At 39.5% G+C, this 18,914-nt stretch overlaps 1 protein-coding gene across 1 annotated transcript; it reads right to left on the bottom strand.

Moving 5' to 3' along the window:
• Window positions 1-13,180: 13,180 nt before the first annotated feature.
• AVPR1A (arginine vasopressin receptor 1A) lies at window positions 13,181-18,440 on the bottom strand. The gene is made up of 2 exons (XM_003252729.4): window positions 16,130-18,440; window positions 13,181-13,928 (listed from the first exon to the last, which is right to left on the bottom strand). The coding sequence occupies exons 1-2, from the start codon at window positions 17,106-17,108 to the stop codon at window positions 13,642-13,644; spliced, it is 1,266 nt and encodes a 421-aa protein (XP_003252777.2). The 5' UTR covers window positions 17,109-18,440; the 3' UTR covers window positions 13,181-13,641.
• Between the last annotated feature and the right edge of the window lie 474 nt (window positions 18,441-18,914).

Below are 18,914 nucleotides of genomic sequence, written 5' to 3'. Positions count from 1 at the left end.
AATTTATAAAGGAAAGAGGTTTAATTTACTTACAGTTCCACATGGCTGTGGAGGCCTCACAATCACGGCTGAAGGTGAATGAGGAGCAAAGTCACGTGGTGGCAGGCAAGAGAGCACTTGTCTAGGGAGGAACTCTTTATAAAACCATCAGATCTCGTGATACTTATTCACTATCACGAGAACAGCATGGGAAAGACCCACCCCCCATGATTCAATTGCCTCCCACCAGGTTCCTCCCATGACACGTGGGAATTATGGGAGCTATAATTCAAGATGAGATTTGGGTGGGGACACAGCCAAACCATATCACTCCTCCTCTATAAAAAGAGGATGCCATTTGACAAGCGCTTTTCTATGCTTGCTGTACACTAGAATCACGTGAGAAACATTACAAAACATATCCCTAGTGACCACCCTAGACAAATTGGGGCTGAGGTGGGTGAGGCTGGGATATCTTTTATCTCCCTCTAATCAGTCAAACTTGAGAAACATTGGCTTAGACCTGTGATATTTTATCAACCATACTCACATTTCTTCACAACCCCAGTTATGACACATTAGAATCACCTGCCAATGTATTTGTTCAAACTACGATTTAGTTTGCCTGAGGTTGGGTGCAGGTATTGGTGTTTGCAAAGAGCTCCCCAGATTATTTCAATATGAAGTTAGGGTTGATAACTCATGACTCAGAAAACATGGTTTTTAAATTTTAGTGTGCACCAGAATAACTTGAAGGGCTTGTTAAAACACAGATTGCCGGGCCCACCCCCAACATTTTTGATTCAGTATGTCTGAAATAGGCCTGGAAATATGAATTTCTAATGAGTTCCAAGGTGATGTTGATGTTGCTGGTTTGGAGACCACAGTTTGGGAACTGCTGTTTTAGAGAATTGCTATAGTGTTGAGCTATATTAGTATGAGTTGGTTGAGGAAACCTCTCAGGGGTGTCCCACCCCTGAGAAGGGAAAACTCACTAGAACAGTGCACTTCTAACTTGAATGTGCATTACCTGTGGATCTTGTTAAAATGTAGATTTTGCATTTCTAACAGGTGTCTAAGTGGTGCCCATGCTGCCCACAGAGAGAATGCTGCATAGCAATACACTTGCATAAGTATCTATAAAGATCATTACAAGCCTAAAATGGACCATCGTGGGGATTATGGTAAAAAGAAGACCAGTTAGAAAGCCACTTGTGAATTAGGAATGCAAACAAGGTTGAGAAATGGCAGGAGGTACTGGAATAAACTGAAGTCCAGATATAGCAGCTGTATGATAAAGATATTGTTATTTTCCACACCAATTGAGTCTTTAATGGGCTTTTTTTGCAAGCATCTTGCTTTTTAATGTATTATGTTTCTTGTCATGAAATCTATTGCATATAATGCGTGTGACAGACATAGAAAGTATACAGAAGAAAACAACAAATGTGGCCTCATTTAAAAAATTACTTTCACCTAGAATGTAAAAGGTCTTAAAAACAGGTGAAAATGTCATCATTTTTTAGTAGTTGAGAAGCTTCACTAGCAGAAAACTATTCCTAACACACTCAAAACTTGCTCTGGTGCCCAGGATACCATTAAAGATCCATTTCTTTGGATTGAGAAATGTTAACATCAAGATCCTCTGGAAAGGTCATTGCTATTACTTGATTTGTGCTCTGAAGCAGAGGGCAGGCCAGAAGAAGATTTTTGGAAAATATACATGTCTTGGCCCTATCCTTAGAGATTCAGATATAATCGATTTGATAGGCCTTTAATTTATATTTTAAAATCTCCCAGTGATTCTCATGTATACCCTCAGTTGAGATCCATTGCCTTGTGGGACTTAGGTGATCAGATTCTTTTCGCTGAGAATAGCATGAAACAGAATGAGGCCAGGTGGAGCAGGAGGCAGAGGAAAGCACGACATGCAGTACTAAAAGGTTTTGGATTGAGCCTTGGTTTTGCTCCTAATGTACGATCTAGGGTTGTCTCTACTTCCATAAAGTGGGTATTATAAATAAATAAATGCTTTATAATGTTATTCTCAGGGTTGAGCTATCATGCAAAAACATCTTGTAAATTTCTAAAGCACTACACAAGTATCATTATTGTATAATTGAACTGCACAAAAATTAGGTACTAATGGGGGAGAGAGGACAGGTATGCTGTTAGTTTTTTTTTTCTATGAGCTATTCAAACATATATTTAAGAACAGATTTAAAGAAAATAGGTATTAGCCTCTAGAAATAGGGTTTCTTAACCTCAGCACTACTGACATTTTGTGCTGGCTAATTCTTTCTTATGGGAGAGAGGAGGTACTGGCTGGTGCACTGTAGGATATTTTGCAGCATCCTGGGCCACTACTCACTAGATGCCAGAAGAACCCTCTCCCACTCCCTGGTTATGATAACCAAAAATCTTTCCGGAATTACTAAAAGTCTCTTGGGAGGGGCAAAACTGCACCTCTCCATTGAAAATCACTGCTGTAAAGCCAGTTAACAGTCTTCAATTATGTGATTGAAAAAACAAATTTTTTACATCACGAACACCTGTTTTTCAACCCTATTTCATGAAACAATAGAAAACGCTATTCAGGGTATTAGGAAGGAGAGAACAGCCACATATTGAATACTTGGGATAGTTTATCAAATGTAGCCCTTTGAACAAAAATTACAACCTGAGAAACCCCTTCCTACTCTTTATTCTCATTCTCTATGGAACTCAGAGGAGGGGGTCATTCCACATTTGTTGGCAATGAAGGCAACTAACGTCCATTGGGGTCCTGTTATATATCAGATGTCTTACCTGTTTGCATCACTTCGTCCTCACAGTAGCCGTCTAGGTAGGTGGTTCCGTATTACAAATGAAGAAGCTAAAACTCTAATGCAGAAGCTTGCCCCGTACACATAGCTGGCAAGAGGTAGAGCAAGGTTCAGCTCCAAGTGTTTCTCAATCTCAAGTCTGTGTTTATTCTGCCACATCACTCCGCTAGTAGGCTTGATAATTTCTGAAACCTTAAGTCACGATTTGATTTTCTAGGGTCTTTGAAAAGTGTTTTTAAAAAAGAGACATGAGAAAGTAACTTCTAGTCCAACATTCTTTTGCATTTGAGCTCTGGTTAGTGAGTGTCCAAGATTAGAGTCATTGGGAGTAAACTCTCTTTACCCTCTTGCTTGTCTCCCAGTACAGGATGAGAACCTACCCAACACTAGAGCATCTTATCCTGTAACTAGAATCAAACTCAGTGCGACCATGAGAATCTATGTTCACTGGGGACCCAAGGACTACAGTTGGAATGCCATTAGATTCCATTAAATTCAAATAACCTCCTGCAATTCCATCTAACTCTCCAGGTAAGAGAGTAATATTTATGCTTTTCAATGTGTCTTGGTTAATTATATTGCACAGTGGTCCATCTGTTGTAAAAGATACATTGATTAACAGCAAAATTATATTAGACATGTCTCATTAGGTTAGGAATGCTATTAGCTGTCTCAGTTCACTATAATAGAACAGAACACAGTAGCTTAAAATTGTTCTTCAGTCATAGGAGAACCTCAGGGGAGAGAAGTTCAGAAGAATAACATAAATGGGGAAGTAAATCACTGAATGTAGCTATAGGGTCTGGAATGCTACTAAAAATAGGCTGAATGTTTCCAAAGACTGGGTCTGAAATCAAGGCAATCACAGAGTTATATAATGCTTTTTCAGAAATGGCACTTGTACATAAAAATGCCAACGAGAAAATGAAAGGTATACTAAATTTGCTGGTTGTCACTTATTAATTGGACAAAGAAACAAATTTTCTTAATAAACAAACTTGTTAAAGTAACACATTTTCTTTAAAAAATTTAGTTATTGGCTGGGCATGGTGGCTCACACCTGTAATCCCAGCACTTTGGGAGGCTGAGGCAGGTGGATCACCTGAGGTTGGGAGTTCGAGACCACCTGACCAACATGGAGAAACCCCATCTCTACTAAAAATACAAAAATCAGCCAGGCGTGGTGGCACATTCCTGTAATCCCAGCTACTCAGGAGGCTGAGGTAGGAGACTCGCTTGAATCCGCCAGGTGGAGTGGGTGGTGAGCCAAGATGGTGCCATTGCACTCCAGGCTAAGAAACAAGAGTGAAACTCCATCTCAAAAAAATAAATAAATACATAAATAAAATAAAAATTTAGTTATTTGAGAATAACTTTATATCTCTCCAAAGTTTAGCGAGACCTATCCAGTATAAAAATAATGAAAGTGAGATTAATAGAACTCAATAATGTGTGGCGTACTCTTCATGTAATAAGAATACTTTTCAGCATGTGGAAATCATTTCATTTATTGGTCTTTAAAGAAGAATAATTCTCAATGTTGCCATATGTGTTCCAATGACAAAGTAGCATGTTGGGAGATTCCTGCTGCACTAACCTTTTGTTCCTAGTCTCATAGCTAGGTTTTTAAAAACAAACAAGCGATTTGTGGATTATTAATCTTCAGTAGAGGCCATTGATGTTCTAAGGAACTCAAAAACCACATCATGGGAAGGAGAGTTACAAGACATTCTTTAGTGGATTTAGTCTAAAGGGATGATTTTCATGTTCCCTGAGAATGTCAAGGAATGGCAATTGAGGGAACATGAGAATCATCTTCAAACACTTGAAGAAGTTGCAGGTGGAAAATGGATTAGATTTTTATAAGTAGCGAAGAAGTACATAACAGATCTTGGGTGGAAATTACAGGAAGGCACATTTCAACTTCTATAAGGCACAATATTTTGTTAGACTGTAGGTTGCCTGTTCACTCTGATGGTAGTTTCTTTTGCTGTGCAGAAGCTCTTTAGTTTAATTAGATCCCATTTGTCAATTTTGGATTTTGTTGCCATTGCTTTTGGTGTTTCAGACATGAAGTCCTTGCCCATGCCTATGTCCTGAATGGTATTGCCTAGGTTTTCTTCTAAGGTTTTTATGGTTTTAGGTCTAACATTTAAGTCTTTAATCCATCTTGAATTAATTTTTGTATAAGGTATAAGGAAGGGATCCAGTTTCAGCTTTCTACATATGGCTAGCCAGTTTTCCCAGCACCATTTATTAAATAGGGAATCCTTTCCTCATTTCTTGTTTTTGTCAGGTTTGTCAAAGATGAGATAGTTGTAGATATGCGGCATTATTTCTGAGGGCTCTGTTCTGTTCCATTGGTCTATATCTTTGTTTTGGTACCAGTACCATGCTGTTTTGGTTACTGTAGCCTTGTAGTGTAGTTTGAAGTCAGATACTGTGAGGCCTCCAGCTTTGTTCTTTTGGCTTAGGAATGACTTGGCAATGCGGGCTCTTTTTTGGTTCCATATGAACTTTAAAGTAGTTTTTTTCCAATTCTGTGAAGAAAGTCATTGGTAGCTTAATGGGGATGGCATTGAATCTATAAATTACCTTAAGCATTATGGCCATTTTCACGATATTGATTATTCCTACCCATGAGCATGGAATGTTCTTCCATTTGTTTGTATCCTCTTTTATTTCATTGAGCAGTGGTTTGTAGTTCTCCTTGAGGAGGTCCTTCACATCCCTTGTAAGTTGGATTCCTAGGTATTTTATTCTCTGTGAAGCAATTGTGAATGGGAGTTCACTCATGATTTGGCTTTCTGTTTGTCTGTTATTGGTGTATAGGAATGCTTGTGATTTTGGCACATTAATTTTGTATCCTGAGACTTTGCTGAAGTTGCCTATCAGCTTAAGGAGATTTTGGGCTGAGACAATGGGGTTTTCTAGATATACAATCATGTCATCTGCAAAAAGGGATAATTTGACTTCCTCTTTTCCTAATTGAATACCCTTTATTTCCTTCTCCTGCCTGATTGCCCTGGCCAGAACTTCCAACACTATGTTGAATAGGAGTAGTGAGAGAGGGCATCCCTGTCTTGTGCCAGTTTTCAAAGGGAATGCTTCCAGTTTTTGCCCATTCAGTATGATATTGGCTGTAGGTTTGTCATAAATAGCTCTTATTATTTTGAGATACATCCCATCAATACCTAATTTATGGAGAGTTATTAGCATGAAGGGTAGTTGAATTTTGTCAAAGGCCTTTTCTGCATCTATTGAGATAATCATGTGGTTTTTGTTGTTGGTTCTGTTTATATGCTGGATTATGTTTATTGAGTTGTGTATGTTGAACAAGCCTTGCATCCCAGGGATGAAGCCCACTTGATCATGGTAGATAGGCATGGGCAAGGATTTCACGTCTAAAACACCAAAAGCAATGGCAACGAAAGTCAAAATTAACAAATGGGACCTAATTAAACTAAGGAGCTTCTGCACAGCAAAAGAAACTACCATCAGAATGAACAGGCAACCTACAGAATGGGAGAAAATTTTTGCAATCTATTCATCTGACAAAGGGCTAATATCCAGAATCTACAATGAACTCAACCAAATTTACAAGAAAAAAAACAACCCCATCAAAAAGTGAGCAAAGTATATGAACAGACACTTCTCAAAAGAAGACATTTGTGCAGCCAAAAGACACATGAAAAAATGGTCATCATCACTGGCCATCAGAGAAATGCAAATCAAAACCACAGTGAGATACCATCTCACACCAGTTAGAATGGCCATCATTACAAAGTCAGGAAACAACAGGTGCTGGAGAGGATGTGGAGAAATAGGAACACTTTTACACTGTTGGTGGGACTGTAAACTAGTTCAACCATTGTGGAAGTCAGTGTGGCAATTCCTCAGGGATCTAGAACTAGAAATACCATTTGACCCAGCCATCCATTACTGGGTATATACCCAAAAGATTATAAAACATGCTGCTATAAAGGCACATGCACACGTATGTTTATTGTGGCACTATTCACAATAGCAAAGACTTGGAACCAACCCAAATGTCCAACAACGATAGACTGGATTAAGAAAATGTGGCACATATACACCACGGAATACTATGCAGCCATAAAATGATGAGTTCATGTCCTTTGTAGGGACATGGATGAAGCTGAAAACCGCCATTCTTAGCAAACTATTGCAAGGACAGAAAACCAAACACCGCATGTTCTCACTCATAGGTGGGAACTGAACAATGAGAACACACGGACACAGGAAGGGGAACATCACACACTGGGGCCAGTTGTGGGGTGGGGGGAGGGGGGAGGGACAGCATTAGGAGAAATACCTAATGCTAAAAGACGAGTTAATGGGTGCAGCACACCAACATGGCACATGTATACATATGTAACAAACCTGCATGTTGTGCACATGTACCCTAAAACTTAAAGTATAATTTAAAAAAAAAGATCTAAGGATAGGCACAGGCTTTGCACACTGAATGTGATGAGGCTAAAACTACTTTACTTGAAAATTAAAGGAAAGAGGAGCACAGAGAGGTACAGTTTAGGGACATCCTTCTAGGCTGTAGCAACTTAGGTGACACAAGCTTATGGGATGGGGTTGCAGTAAAAACATGGCTGCTTTGGGTGAACCATAAAAGCTGGATTTTTTGGCAGGGGTTTGGGGGTTATAGACATATACTTTAAGTTCTGCTGAAGTCCCACTGTGTTGTACCTAAGGACAAGTGTCCATTACTCTGGTGGTGACAAAGCCTTTCTATTAGGATTAAGTTTGGGCTTGAATCTGTAAATCCTTTCTTTGTTTAAACCAAGATGATTTTTTTTTTTTTTTTTCTGAGATGGAGTCTGCCCTATTACCCAGACTGGAGTGTAGTGGTGCGATCTTGGCTCACTGCAACCTCTGCCTCCTGGGATCAAGCAATTCTCCTGCCTCAGCCTCCCGAGTAGCTGGGACTACAGGTGCCAGCCACCACAGCTGGCTAATTTTTGTATTTTTAGTAGAGATGGTGTTTCACCGTATTGGCCACGCTGGTCTCGAACTCCTGACCTCATGGTCTGCCCGCCTCGGCCTACCAAAGCGCCCAGATGCATTAAAATGACTTTCCTAAGATCATTTGCCTATAGATGGTGGAAATACCAGAGCTCCTGATTCTCTCCTGTAGTACTTTTGTCACCGTACATATTACTGCTTCTTGTAATTAAAGCTTTTTATTGTAAACATTCACAATATTTTATAATACCACATATGGATTACTATATACATATGTGTGTATACGTATATGTGGATTTAGAATATCTACATTAATTCCATTAATTGAATATTTTTCATATGACTGGCACTAAAAATGTTCCTTTATGAATTTCTTTATAGGTCTCTTCTGGTATACAATGAAACTATTATTTTAGTTTTACCTGATCCATAGGACTTTGTGAAAATGTCTTTGGTAGAAATATTGTTTATTTTTAGGCACTTATAAATGTTTTGAAATAACAGTCATATTTTAAAATAGATACTTCAAATTCTCTTTCTTCCATTCTGGGCATTCCCTGCTTCTATGGTTTAAACCAAACCCAAAATAAACCTTTTAGTTTGTGCTATTAAGATTTAACTTGTAAAAGAAAAAAAAAATTAGACAATATATTATAAAGTTAATATAATCTAAACTTATTAGTCTACTGGGAAAAAATTCTAATTTTGAAGACTATTAAATGGGAATATTTTTAATCTTTAGGCCCCAGAAGTCAGTCTTACTGATGTTAAGAAATAAATGCACATAGATGATGTTTTAGGGCTGAATGAAAAATATGACCTCAGCTAACCTCGATCATTTTGGTTGTCTAAATACAGACTATAACAAAATTCATTTGATTCCTTAATTATAATTTATTGAAAGGGCAGTTACAAATTTCACTTACTCTTGCTATGATCACTAAAGCACAAACATTTTTGTGCTCAAATATCAACCTATCAATAGCTACCAACTGTAAAACCGGTCTTTAGTTTTTCAAAGTCAAAATAATTAACTTGAAATATATTTCACTGTCAAACTAAGTTGTAAAAGAATTATTTCAAACAAATCCAAAACTTATTTGTATTTATAGAAACAAGCCAACACACAGTAAAATTGAGGAAATATACAATAGTTTTTTCAATATAATATCACAAGCCATTTTTTCTGTAAAGGACCAAATATTAGATACTATCACAAAACATTTTATCACCCACTCAAAACAAGAATCATTCAATTGCCCCGGGAAAAAACACACTGAAATTATTTTACGTAGCATAATAAGCTAGAGGATATAGAACATTTGAAAAATAGCTCCAAAAAATGGAATACTAAAGATGCAACATTAATTCTTAGTACATTTGTTATAGTAATGAATTAAAGCATTATAGAATATATTCAAGTCAGAAATCCTGTGGTATGAAGACATATCTTCATATTTTATATTAATCATAATTATTCTGGTATTTATATCAGATTTATCATCAGATTTTCTTTCCTGACTTTATTAATAATGTGACCCTGGAACACAAAAAGATTTCATTCATTCTGTGATACTTTAATTATTATTTAGAACATAAATCAATGTAAAAATGTGAGTATATACATACACAAATACATAAAACTAAAAAAGAAAAAAATGACATTTAACATTTAGCCATAATAATATATGACATACTACAGGTCACATATACATTTTCATTCATGATAACTTAGTATGCCTAATAATCATGTTAAAACAATATTCTTAAAATGCTTATGTATACAATGGAATCAGAAAATGTGTGTGATTCGAACCATTTACACTGTCTTAAACACTCAAAAGAAAGAAACTTTCTTCTGAATAGTTCTTAAATTTTGGCTCAAATTGGTTGAAGTCCAATTCTAATGGAGAATCATTCTCTAATACTTACTGTCCTATGTTACTTATGATTCCAAATGTTGTCAACGATACTGAGTGATACCAAAAGGGCTGGATGGAGGGGGTGGGCAGGGATACAGTGGCTGCTTCTGCATTTCCAGAACTAGCATCCCAGACAGCCCTGTCCTGGGCTTACTCTCAATAAAGCTATTGCCTCCAATATGAATATCCATAAGGCCCCAATTAACATGGGTTTGTCTAACCTCTGATATTTGGGGTGAAGGATTAGGTTTAATTTCTCCCTAGTTGGCATCTAACTAAATTTTAGGTAGAGTCAAACTCTGAAGCCATAATTTAACACTCCGAAAGTCCAATTAAGTTACAAAAACATACGCTTTAGAGTCTGAAAACATCAAACTTTAACCTAATTGGGTTTCTTGTGTAATAACAGATGAAAGTTGTTTCTTAATCATTAGTGGTTGTCCATTCCAGAAACTGTAATAAGCTTGGCAGAGTCCTGTGTATTGTTAAGACTGCTTACTATTTTTTCTCTAAAACCATACCCTTCCTCAATCATGGCATAAGACTTCTTTGATGATGATGGAAATTCTATATGTAAAACAAGTATATAATTAACCCAAGAATTTCACTGATTTCCTTCACAATTGTGTTCCAAATGAAATTTCAAAATAAAAGCAGTTTTGCACTTCAGAATACATGCTCCAAAATTAACCCATTAAGCACTTAATAATGCACTCTAAATTGTTTCTTTACCATCATCAGTTAATATTCATCAAATGCTCAATTGACTAGTTTCTCCCTACTGATGGACATTTTTTATGTATCACATTCCTAATACCCACATAGAGGCATTAAAATTGTGTGCTTGCAGGATCTTCCCACTGTTAACTGTGAAAACTAAAATAAGGTGCTGCAACACATTTTTTTCTTCACTGTAAGCTGTTATTTGGCATAATATCTCAGGTCTCTTTGGTCAAGAAAAGGAAAACTTCCCTTCCCAGAATACTTTTTCAGTTTCTCTTCTTCTGAAACAGACAGGCAGATAGGTTCCTTCCAATTTGAAATATTGTTTTGGGATATGTGACTTCCATTTCTGGGTACATAACATTGAGAAAATTCAGCAACCAGACAGATGAAACTTCTCAGCCTAAACCACAGAGAATAAGACCACATATTTGCCTAGTGCAGAACTAGCACCCAGATCTCATTTTTCCCCAGCCCATTTTCTACTATCTCATCTCCCAATACATTTAAAAGGAGAAAATACAGCAGGGTAGGGTGATATGAACTCTTTTTGTGAGCCGTTCTCAGAAATAACATTAAAATTGAATTGTTTTGCTTGGGGGTACGTACCAACATTTTGAAGCAAGATCTATAGGTTCTGAGGTTCTTACTTTGGAAATGGATTTAGAAAAAAATGGGTTCATCTTAGTTCCAAACCAAAAGGCTTTAGTTTTTGAACTATCAAAGAGTTGTCAAAAGGACTGACAGTCTTCGAGTGCGGGGTTACTGAGATGCTACTCTAACTCAAATAATGAATTAATTAATTTAGTTATGGCTTATATTGGACAGTACCCTTTAAGAGACATATTTGTTATTTTTAGAAAGAAGAATTTGAAAACCTAGGGAGCCCCTGGCCGGGCGCGGTGGCTCATACCTGTAATCCCAGCACTTTGGGAGGCCGAGGCGGGCGGATCACGAGGTCAGGAGATCGAAACCAACCTGGCTAACACGGTGAAACCCCGTCTCTACTAAAAAAAAAAATTAAAAAAATGAAAACCTAGGGAGCCCCTAGGTTTATAATCTTTATAAAGCATTTGGAAACATGTTTTTAGGCCTATCAATACAAGGAGCCTAAGGGCTGAGAATTTCAAAAGGCAGAAGAATGAAGAGGAGTGAAGTTATTGCTTCCGGGTTCTCACAGTGCTATCCAGTTCTCATTTTCTTATCTACAAAGGTAAAAAAAGAAACTCAATAATACTATTACAACCATACTGGCCAACATGGTGAAACCCCGTCTCTACTAAAAACATAAAAATTAGCTGGGCATGGTGGCACACGCATATAGTCCCAGCTACTTGGGAGGCTGAGGCAGGAGAATCGCTTGAACCCGGGAGGTGGAGGTTGCAGTGAGCTGAGATCACGCCACTGCACTCCAGCCTGGCAAAAGAGCAAGACTCTGTTTCAAGAAAAAAAAAAAAAAAAGCAACTATTATTTCCTCTTAAGGATGCAAAATATTTATGATGTATCCTCAAATCATTGCATGATCTAGAAGAAGAAGAAGCAGCCAGACAAAATAGCTAGGAAAAAAATCACTGATTTCCATTAATGAAAAATGTAATAACAACAGCAAAGTAGTGTAATTGGTCTCTGTTTAAAAATGGAAAAAACTGATGCTTGTGGGTGGCTTTGATCTACCTGCATTCAAAGAAAAGCAAGTTCTGTCTTTAAATTGGAAAACTTTAGTCAGGCAGGAGAAGTCAAGCTGAGTGGTCACTGGAAATGTTGTCCAATGAATCAGCAGATCTATATTTAAATTTTAGGATTTTATATCCCAGCCATGAAACAAACCAATTCTAGTTAATGAAAAATAAACTGGAAAACATCTGTGCAATTTTGGAGATCCCAAAGCTATAATAAAAGCAACTGCTAGGATGTGTATAGTACTTTACTATTTCTGAAGCTCTTTTAACATATTTGATTTCATTTAGTCCTTACAACAATCCTGTGAGGTAAGTGTTATCAACCCCATGGTAAGTCAAGGAAACAGAGACTTTATATGTGTTTAAGAAACTTGCCTTAAGTCGTGGATTTAATAATGAAGAAAGCCAGTCTGGGCACAGAGCAGTTCTCTTTCCATCTGTCACCCATGTCCCAACCCTGTCTCATCCCTGCTTTGCAATTGTTAGATGAGTGAGAGATTGGAAAGACAAAGCTATTTTTAATTAAACATGTTGGGACACTTTATATCCTGAGTCACTCTTCAGGATACTCATATTATGAATCTGAATTCCCCAAACATGAAGATAATGATCTTGTTAATATCCAGCATCGCACAGGATACCCTTGTAACACTGATCAAAATACATTTACAATGTCCAAGAGAAAGTCCAGAGTACCTTAAGCAATCCTTTTCTACTCTTTTAATAAAATTTGGCTTTCCTCATACAAATCTGACTTTAAAACAACCTCGCAGTGGGGGAAAAAAGATATTTTTGGCCAGTCAACAACATTTCCTCTCACCTTCAGCATCTCAGTTTTCATACTTTTCTTGACCAATAATATGTGAGGAACCAAAAGGAAGCCACTGCCAGTTGTAAAATTACCGTTTTGAAATGCAAGGTGATTGATAGCTTCTAATAGAACTCTAAACTGGCCACAATGAGCAGGAGCTCATTACGCCCCAGGCACTTGTACTCCCAGGAGGTACCATCCCATCTCCAGGACACTGTTTAAGGCTGCATTTTCTGAGGCACAAATTAATTTTATTGGATGAAAACATAATTTCTCTGAAGTTTTCTCTGAATACTAAGGCTGATGATGGGCTCTCTTTGTTCAGAAATAGTGCTGCACATTATATGACTTTTAAACCAATCAAGTCTTACTTAATGTTAGAAATGAAAATAAAAGAAACCAACAACAAAATATAAAGCTAGGATGGTTATGATTTTTCCTTTAAAAATGTAACCTCTGTTATATTTCTGGGAATTAGACCTGCATAGTTTAGTACAGCATGTTTTCATTAATATTCCATACAAAATAATGTCTAGTTTTTGGTAGCAATGTGAAAATGCAACTAGAAACACAGTCTTGTACCCAATGAATTGATGTATGGTTATATCAATAAAGTGCATTTGTTCTTGTGATTTCTAGCTCAATTCAGCTAATGGGCCAAAAAGTCAATAACAAGAATCAAGTTGCATGAACACAGGGCTCAAGTTGAAACAGGAATGAATTTGATGGACTTGGAAGATTTAGGCGAGTCTTTCCACATACCCGTACTGTTTGTTGGGCTTCGATTGTTAGAATAAAAAGTCTGTCTTCTGCTCATACTGTCAGTATCTTCTTTGTTGAATTTTTCCTTCATGTTTTGGCAGCACGGGAAGCTTTGAACACAGTCTTGAAGGAGATGGCCACTAAAAAACATGTATATCCAGGGATTACAGCAGCTATTCAAGGAACCCAGTAATGCAGTGATGGTGATAGTAGGGTTTTCTGATTCTGCATGAAAAATATAAAGGGAAATTATGTAATGTAAGTGAGCCATGGATGAACTCATTTTTCTATTAACTAATTAAAAAGGAAAAACCTTCTGGATTATCACAGAAAATGAACTATTTTGTTTATCAATCAGGGAAATGGGGAGTGTTTGAAAATTGCTTGACTATAAAATATTTTTTGTAAGCAAGATGCCTTAAAATTAATTCAAGTATTTTTAAAACACTATCAAAATATTTAAATAGAATGAGTGGGAATTTTATGAGGTTAAGACTGTTAAATAATTCATTTAAAAAATCTCTATCTTCTATACTCCAACTAGCATGTGCTAATGACAGAGCAGTTATAGAATGGCTACGATTGTAATGAAATTTTAAGAGTCCATAATAACCATGTATACCAAAGTGTATTTATCCTAATAACTCAGGAGAAAATATTGCATTAGGTATCAAATTTAGTAGTTTTAAATATTCTTGTAATATGAAAACTGTACAGAAGTCCCTGGATGATACAAGCTTTAGTTGTTTTTCTTTGGTTAGAAATTTGGTTTGATTTTAAAAGAAAACCATCTGTGATTGTGTTTCAAACAAATTATATCAAGAAGAACAGCGGAATTAGGAAATTCCAACAGGATTCTAAAATATTTTATGATAATTATGATAATTAGCACTGGTAAACTGCATAAATATTATAACCTTTCACAGTGGAGCTACTGTGCTGATAATATACCTTTTCTAAAAATAAGAATAATCAATAAACACTGACTTTTCCTTGATTATTAAATATAAACTTGGATCTCCTCACTCTTGTTATGCCAGAAAACAATTACAGGTTATTATTTAATCATACTCAGTGCTAAGATGCTGCTGTCAAAGGTGATCAGGAGCCATGGGTAAGATGGTATTCACAAAGAATGAAAATCACCAACATATCTATGCACAATTGAAGTTTTTATTACTTGTGTGTAAATTCTGCTAAAGCAATAACTAGACTGAATTTCTTTATTTGATTGACAATGTTAAGAGGCTTCTAAGATCAAGCAAGATAAGAAATAGTAAACCAAAAATAAAAGTGTTTATATTGTATTTTTCATTATCGCTAGTATTATAGTCAGGAAGAATATTTAACTTAAATTCATACTGAAATGTTTTATCTGCAAATATAACTTCCGAAGCATATTACATACCTCCCCTACTCCAATTCCAAAAAGCAAAAGGAGACAGCTACTCCCAGATACCTATTTCCTGTTATCAGAAACATTCTGGTAACAACTGTACCATTGAATTTATTTGGTTTGAGTTCCAACAAGCATTGGAATTTATCTAGTTTGAATTTTTGTCTTTACTAGAAGAAAATATTTTCAAGATGCAAAATTAAGTCATTTTTTTGCAAGTCACTATGAAGTTAGTTTTTCTAGTTTGGGAAGGAATTAAAATCAAACACAATAGTAGGTGTAGAGAACATTTCCAGTAAACTACTGTAATAGTTGTGTGGAGAGGTGTAGAGCTGTGTGGTCAAATTAGTGGTGAAAGACTAATGAATTAGTCTAACGAATTTAGTTTATCAAAAATTCTGCTTTGAAATACCAAGAAAAAAGTGTTAAAGTAATCATTGTTAGAAAAAAAGAAACAGATTATAACGAGAAAGGAACATTATTAGCTAAATGCCAAATTGGAATTACTCACCTTCTAAATAATTTTTCTCCAGTTTTCTTTAGAAATATATGTCTGTTTCTATCCTTGCCCCTGAGGCATTTCTACACATTTTTAAAATTAATCGTAATACTTTTCACAATCCAACAAAAAGCAGCTGTGACAGTAAAAATATTTCCCTGAATCCAATAGACTTGAAATGGTGTTAATATAGTAGCAAGTGATTTGGCAAAAGTCACTATTCGGCTTCGTAGTTGCCTGGCTGACTGTAGGACACAGTTTCTGGAATTGTGGTCTCAGGATCATTGCACACTACAAATGCAGAGTCCTGAGCCCCATTCCAAACATTCTTAATTAGAATGTCTGCATGGGGAATCCACGAATTTGCTTTTTTTTTAAAAAAAAAAAACAGTGTTCCTCCAAGGTGCGACTCTTATGCACACAGAGAAGTTTAAAAACTACTGCCCTAGAAGATACTATGAAGAAAATTGCTAGATTCTCATACACACACACTCCAATCCCTGCACTTTCCTCTATTTTCCCGGCACGTACCGGTCCAGACGGACTTGGGATCCCAGACAGACCACATTTGGATGATGAAGAAAGGCGCCCAGCAGACGATGTAAGCCGTCACTATCACAAAAGTCATCTTCACCGTGCGGATCTTGGCCCGAGAAATGGACTTCACGCTGCTGACACAGGGAGCGAGCAGGAACCCCTTCTGAAAGGCGGCACCCGCTTGCTCTGCGCCCTTGCTCTGGCGCGACGCCGTCTTCCCACGGACGTTGCGCCAGATGTTGTAGCAGATGAAGCCGTAGCAGGTACCCAAGATGACCACGGGCGCCACGAAGATGCCACCCGTCATCCACGTCACGTAGGCACGAGAACCCCAGGGCTGGATGAAGGTGGCCCAGCAGTCGCGGGCCTTGGTGACATTGTTCACCTCGATCATGGAGAAGACGAAGTACTGCGGCGTGCTCAGCACGAAGCTCAGCACCCAGGCGGCCGCGATCATGAGGCGCGAGCGGCGCGCGGGCTGTTGCAGAGTCTTGAGCGGGTGGCACACGGCGATGTAGCGGTCGGCTGTCATGACTACCAGCATGTAGGCCGACGCGAACATGCCGAACACCTGCAGGTGCTTCACCACGCGGCACAGCCAGTCGGGGCCGCGGAAGCGGTAGGTGATGTCCCAGCACATTTGCGGCAGCACCTGGAAGAATGCCACGGCCAAGTCGGCCAGGCTGAGGTGTCGGATGAAGAGGTGCATGCGGGACGTCTTGCGCGGCGTCCGGTGCAGAGCCAGCAGTACGCTGCTGTTGCCCAGCACGGCCACCGCGAAAGTCACCGCCAGCACGGCGATCTCCAGTTTGGCCAGCTCCTCGTTGCGCACGTCCCTCGGCGGGCCGTTGCCTTCCCCGAGGGCTTCGGCCTCCCGGCTCGTGTTGCCAGCGCCAGTGGCCAGAGGCCACCATGGGCTGGAGTTGCCCGAAGGCCCCGCGTCGGGACCGGCGGAGAGACGCATGCTGTCCATGCAGCACCTACTCGGCCCTCTTCGGAGCCCCAGCCCTCGCGGGCCGCTCCCTCCCCGTCTCGGAGGACTTGGGCTCCTCGCGCGAAGCGCACCGTCCTTGGCGCGCTCGCCGCTTGCCGGGCTCTGCGATCCCTCCAGTGGGCGTCTCCCGGAGCAGCGTCTCGCCTGCCCACTGAGACTGAGCAGCTCTCAGCAGGGTGAGCCGGCCCCTCTCCCTGCTCTGCCTTTTTCAACTTCGGCGAGGTCGGGAAGGTGAGCTCCGAGCTTCCGGAAGCACTGGGTTCCCAACTCAAGTACTTATGCGGTGCTCGTTTCCTCGGGACGCGCTCCCTCTCGCCCTATTGGCGGAAGACTGCTGGTTGCCTACTCCCCGCTCCCTGCAATTTTTTTATTTTTTCCTCTCCCTACGTCGGTGTTTGTCCTCTTTGCATCACTGTTGAGGGGGTGGAGCTGGGAGACTCGCAGATTCCTCCGCACAGTAGGCGGGATCGTGGTGCTTTCCCGCTCTTCCCTTACAAAAACTTGGAGCACTGGACGCGTCATGCCTTTTCTGGGCTCGTAGCCCTTTCCACAAGCTTCCCTCACTAGTCTTCCTCGCTAGCCTCCTTAACCATGCATTTGACTTCAACAGGCACGCTAAGCGCGGTACCTGGAAACCTCCAGTCCACGCACCGGCGTCCACCCATCTAGCTCCTGCACCTGAACCTGGCTCTCGACCTCACCTCCTCCAATCCGGGTTTCTTCCTTCTCACCGAGCTCACCGGTGCAGCTAGTCTGGCAAATTTTATTCCCGAGGCAAATTTTCCCGGGACAAACATTTCTCCCCTCTCGTGACTTAAAGAGCTATCTCTTCCTAGTAATATCTTCGATGCATGCTATTTATTACCCTATGTTTGCGACGGGAAGAACGCACTCGTCACTTTGCAGCCCCTGTGGCTGCTGTGCCTGTATTCACAGCGGAGTTTGGGGGGAGTGTCTCCTGGTTTTCTCTGTGGAGACTAGGGACTTACGGAGTTTTCTCTAGATTCCTGGGGTTTTCTGCGGGAAAAGCCTGATTCCCACAGCGGGGATGGCGGAAATTTGGCCGCAGTAGTCCGTGGGGACCGTCTGGTTACTACTGAGTCTTGGGGACATCTTTTTGGGTGGACAAAGAGCAGCTGCCGGACAGCGGCCACCCAGGCAGTGCTGTCCAGGGCAAGGGACAGAAAACCCGCCCAGCTCCTGTGCTCAGAAGTGAGAAGGAGGAAATCTCAAGAGAGGAAAGAGGCCCTGGGAAGGAGGAGAAACCACCATCTACCTATTAATCCCTTAACTCTGAATAGCTGGAGCCCCTCTGCAGGGCCGGAGGGAGGCAGAAATGCGATCTCCCTCAGCTCTGTTTTAACGTTGGTGAAGATATGCCTCGACGGACAGCAAGGGGGAGCTGTTTTCAGGCAATTTCACAAAGAAGGAAGAAAGGAAGCCCTTTCTGCAGTTACCTACTACGTAGATGCAGGAGCATGACTTTGTTGGTCAGAACGTTTCTGTATTACGGCCGTGGTATAAATTTGATTGTCTCAGAAAAATATCACCCTCTGTGAAACGTAGGCAAAAAATGCAAAAGATTTTATTCATTGCAGTTCCCAGTAATAATTCCACTTTACTGTCCAGTTCATTCATGCAGAGTTACCAAGGTTGTCATTTTAAGATGCTGGACTTGAAATCTGGAGTCCTGCTTCCTGTGGCTAGATAATCCTGGGTCTGTGCGTCTTATAAATGGAAATGAAAGGACCTGCCTTTCCTGTTGTTGAGGTCATCGGGAAGATC

The sequence above is a fragment of the Nomascus leucogenys genome, chromosome 11 (genome assembly GCF_006542625.1).
Source record: "Nomascus leucogenys isolate Asia chromosome 11, Asia_NLE_v1, whole genome shotgun sequence".
NCBI classification, from domain to species: domain Eukaryota; kingdom Metazoa; phylum Chordata; class Mammalia; order Primates; family Hylobatidae; genus Nomascus; species Nomascus leucogenys.
This window is presented reverse-complemented; position numbering and strand designations above follow the sequence as displayed.

Bases quoted from the DNA above. Each gene is read 5' to 3' on its own strand.
- AVPR1A (XM_003252729.4), bottom strand. From the start codon at position 17,108: ATGGACAGCATGCGTCTCTCCGCCGGTCCCGACGCGGGGCCTTCGGGC. The intron at 13,929-16,129 runs GTACGTGCCGGG...TTTTTCATGCAG, and splicing joins TCCCAAGTCCGTCTGGACCG to AATCAGAAAACCCTACTATC.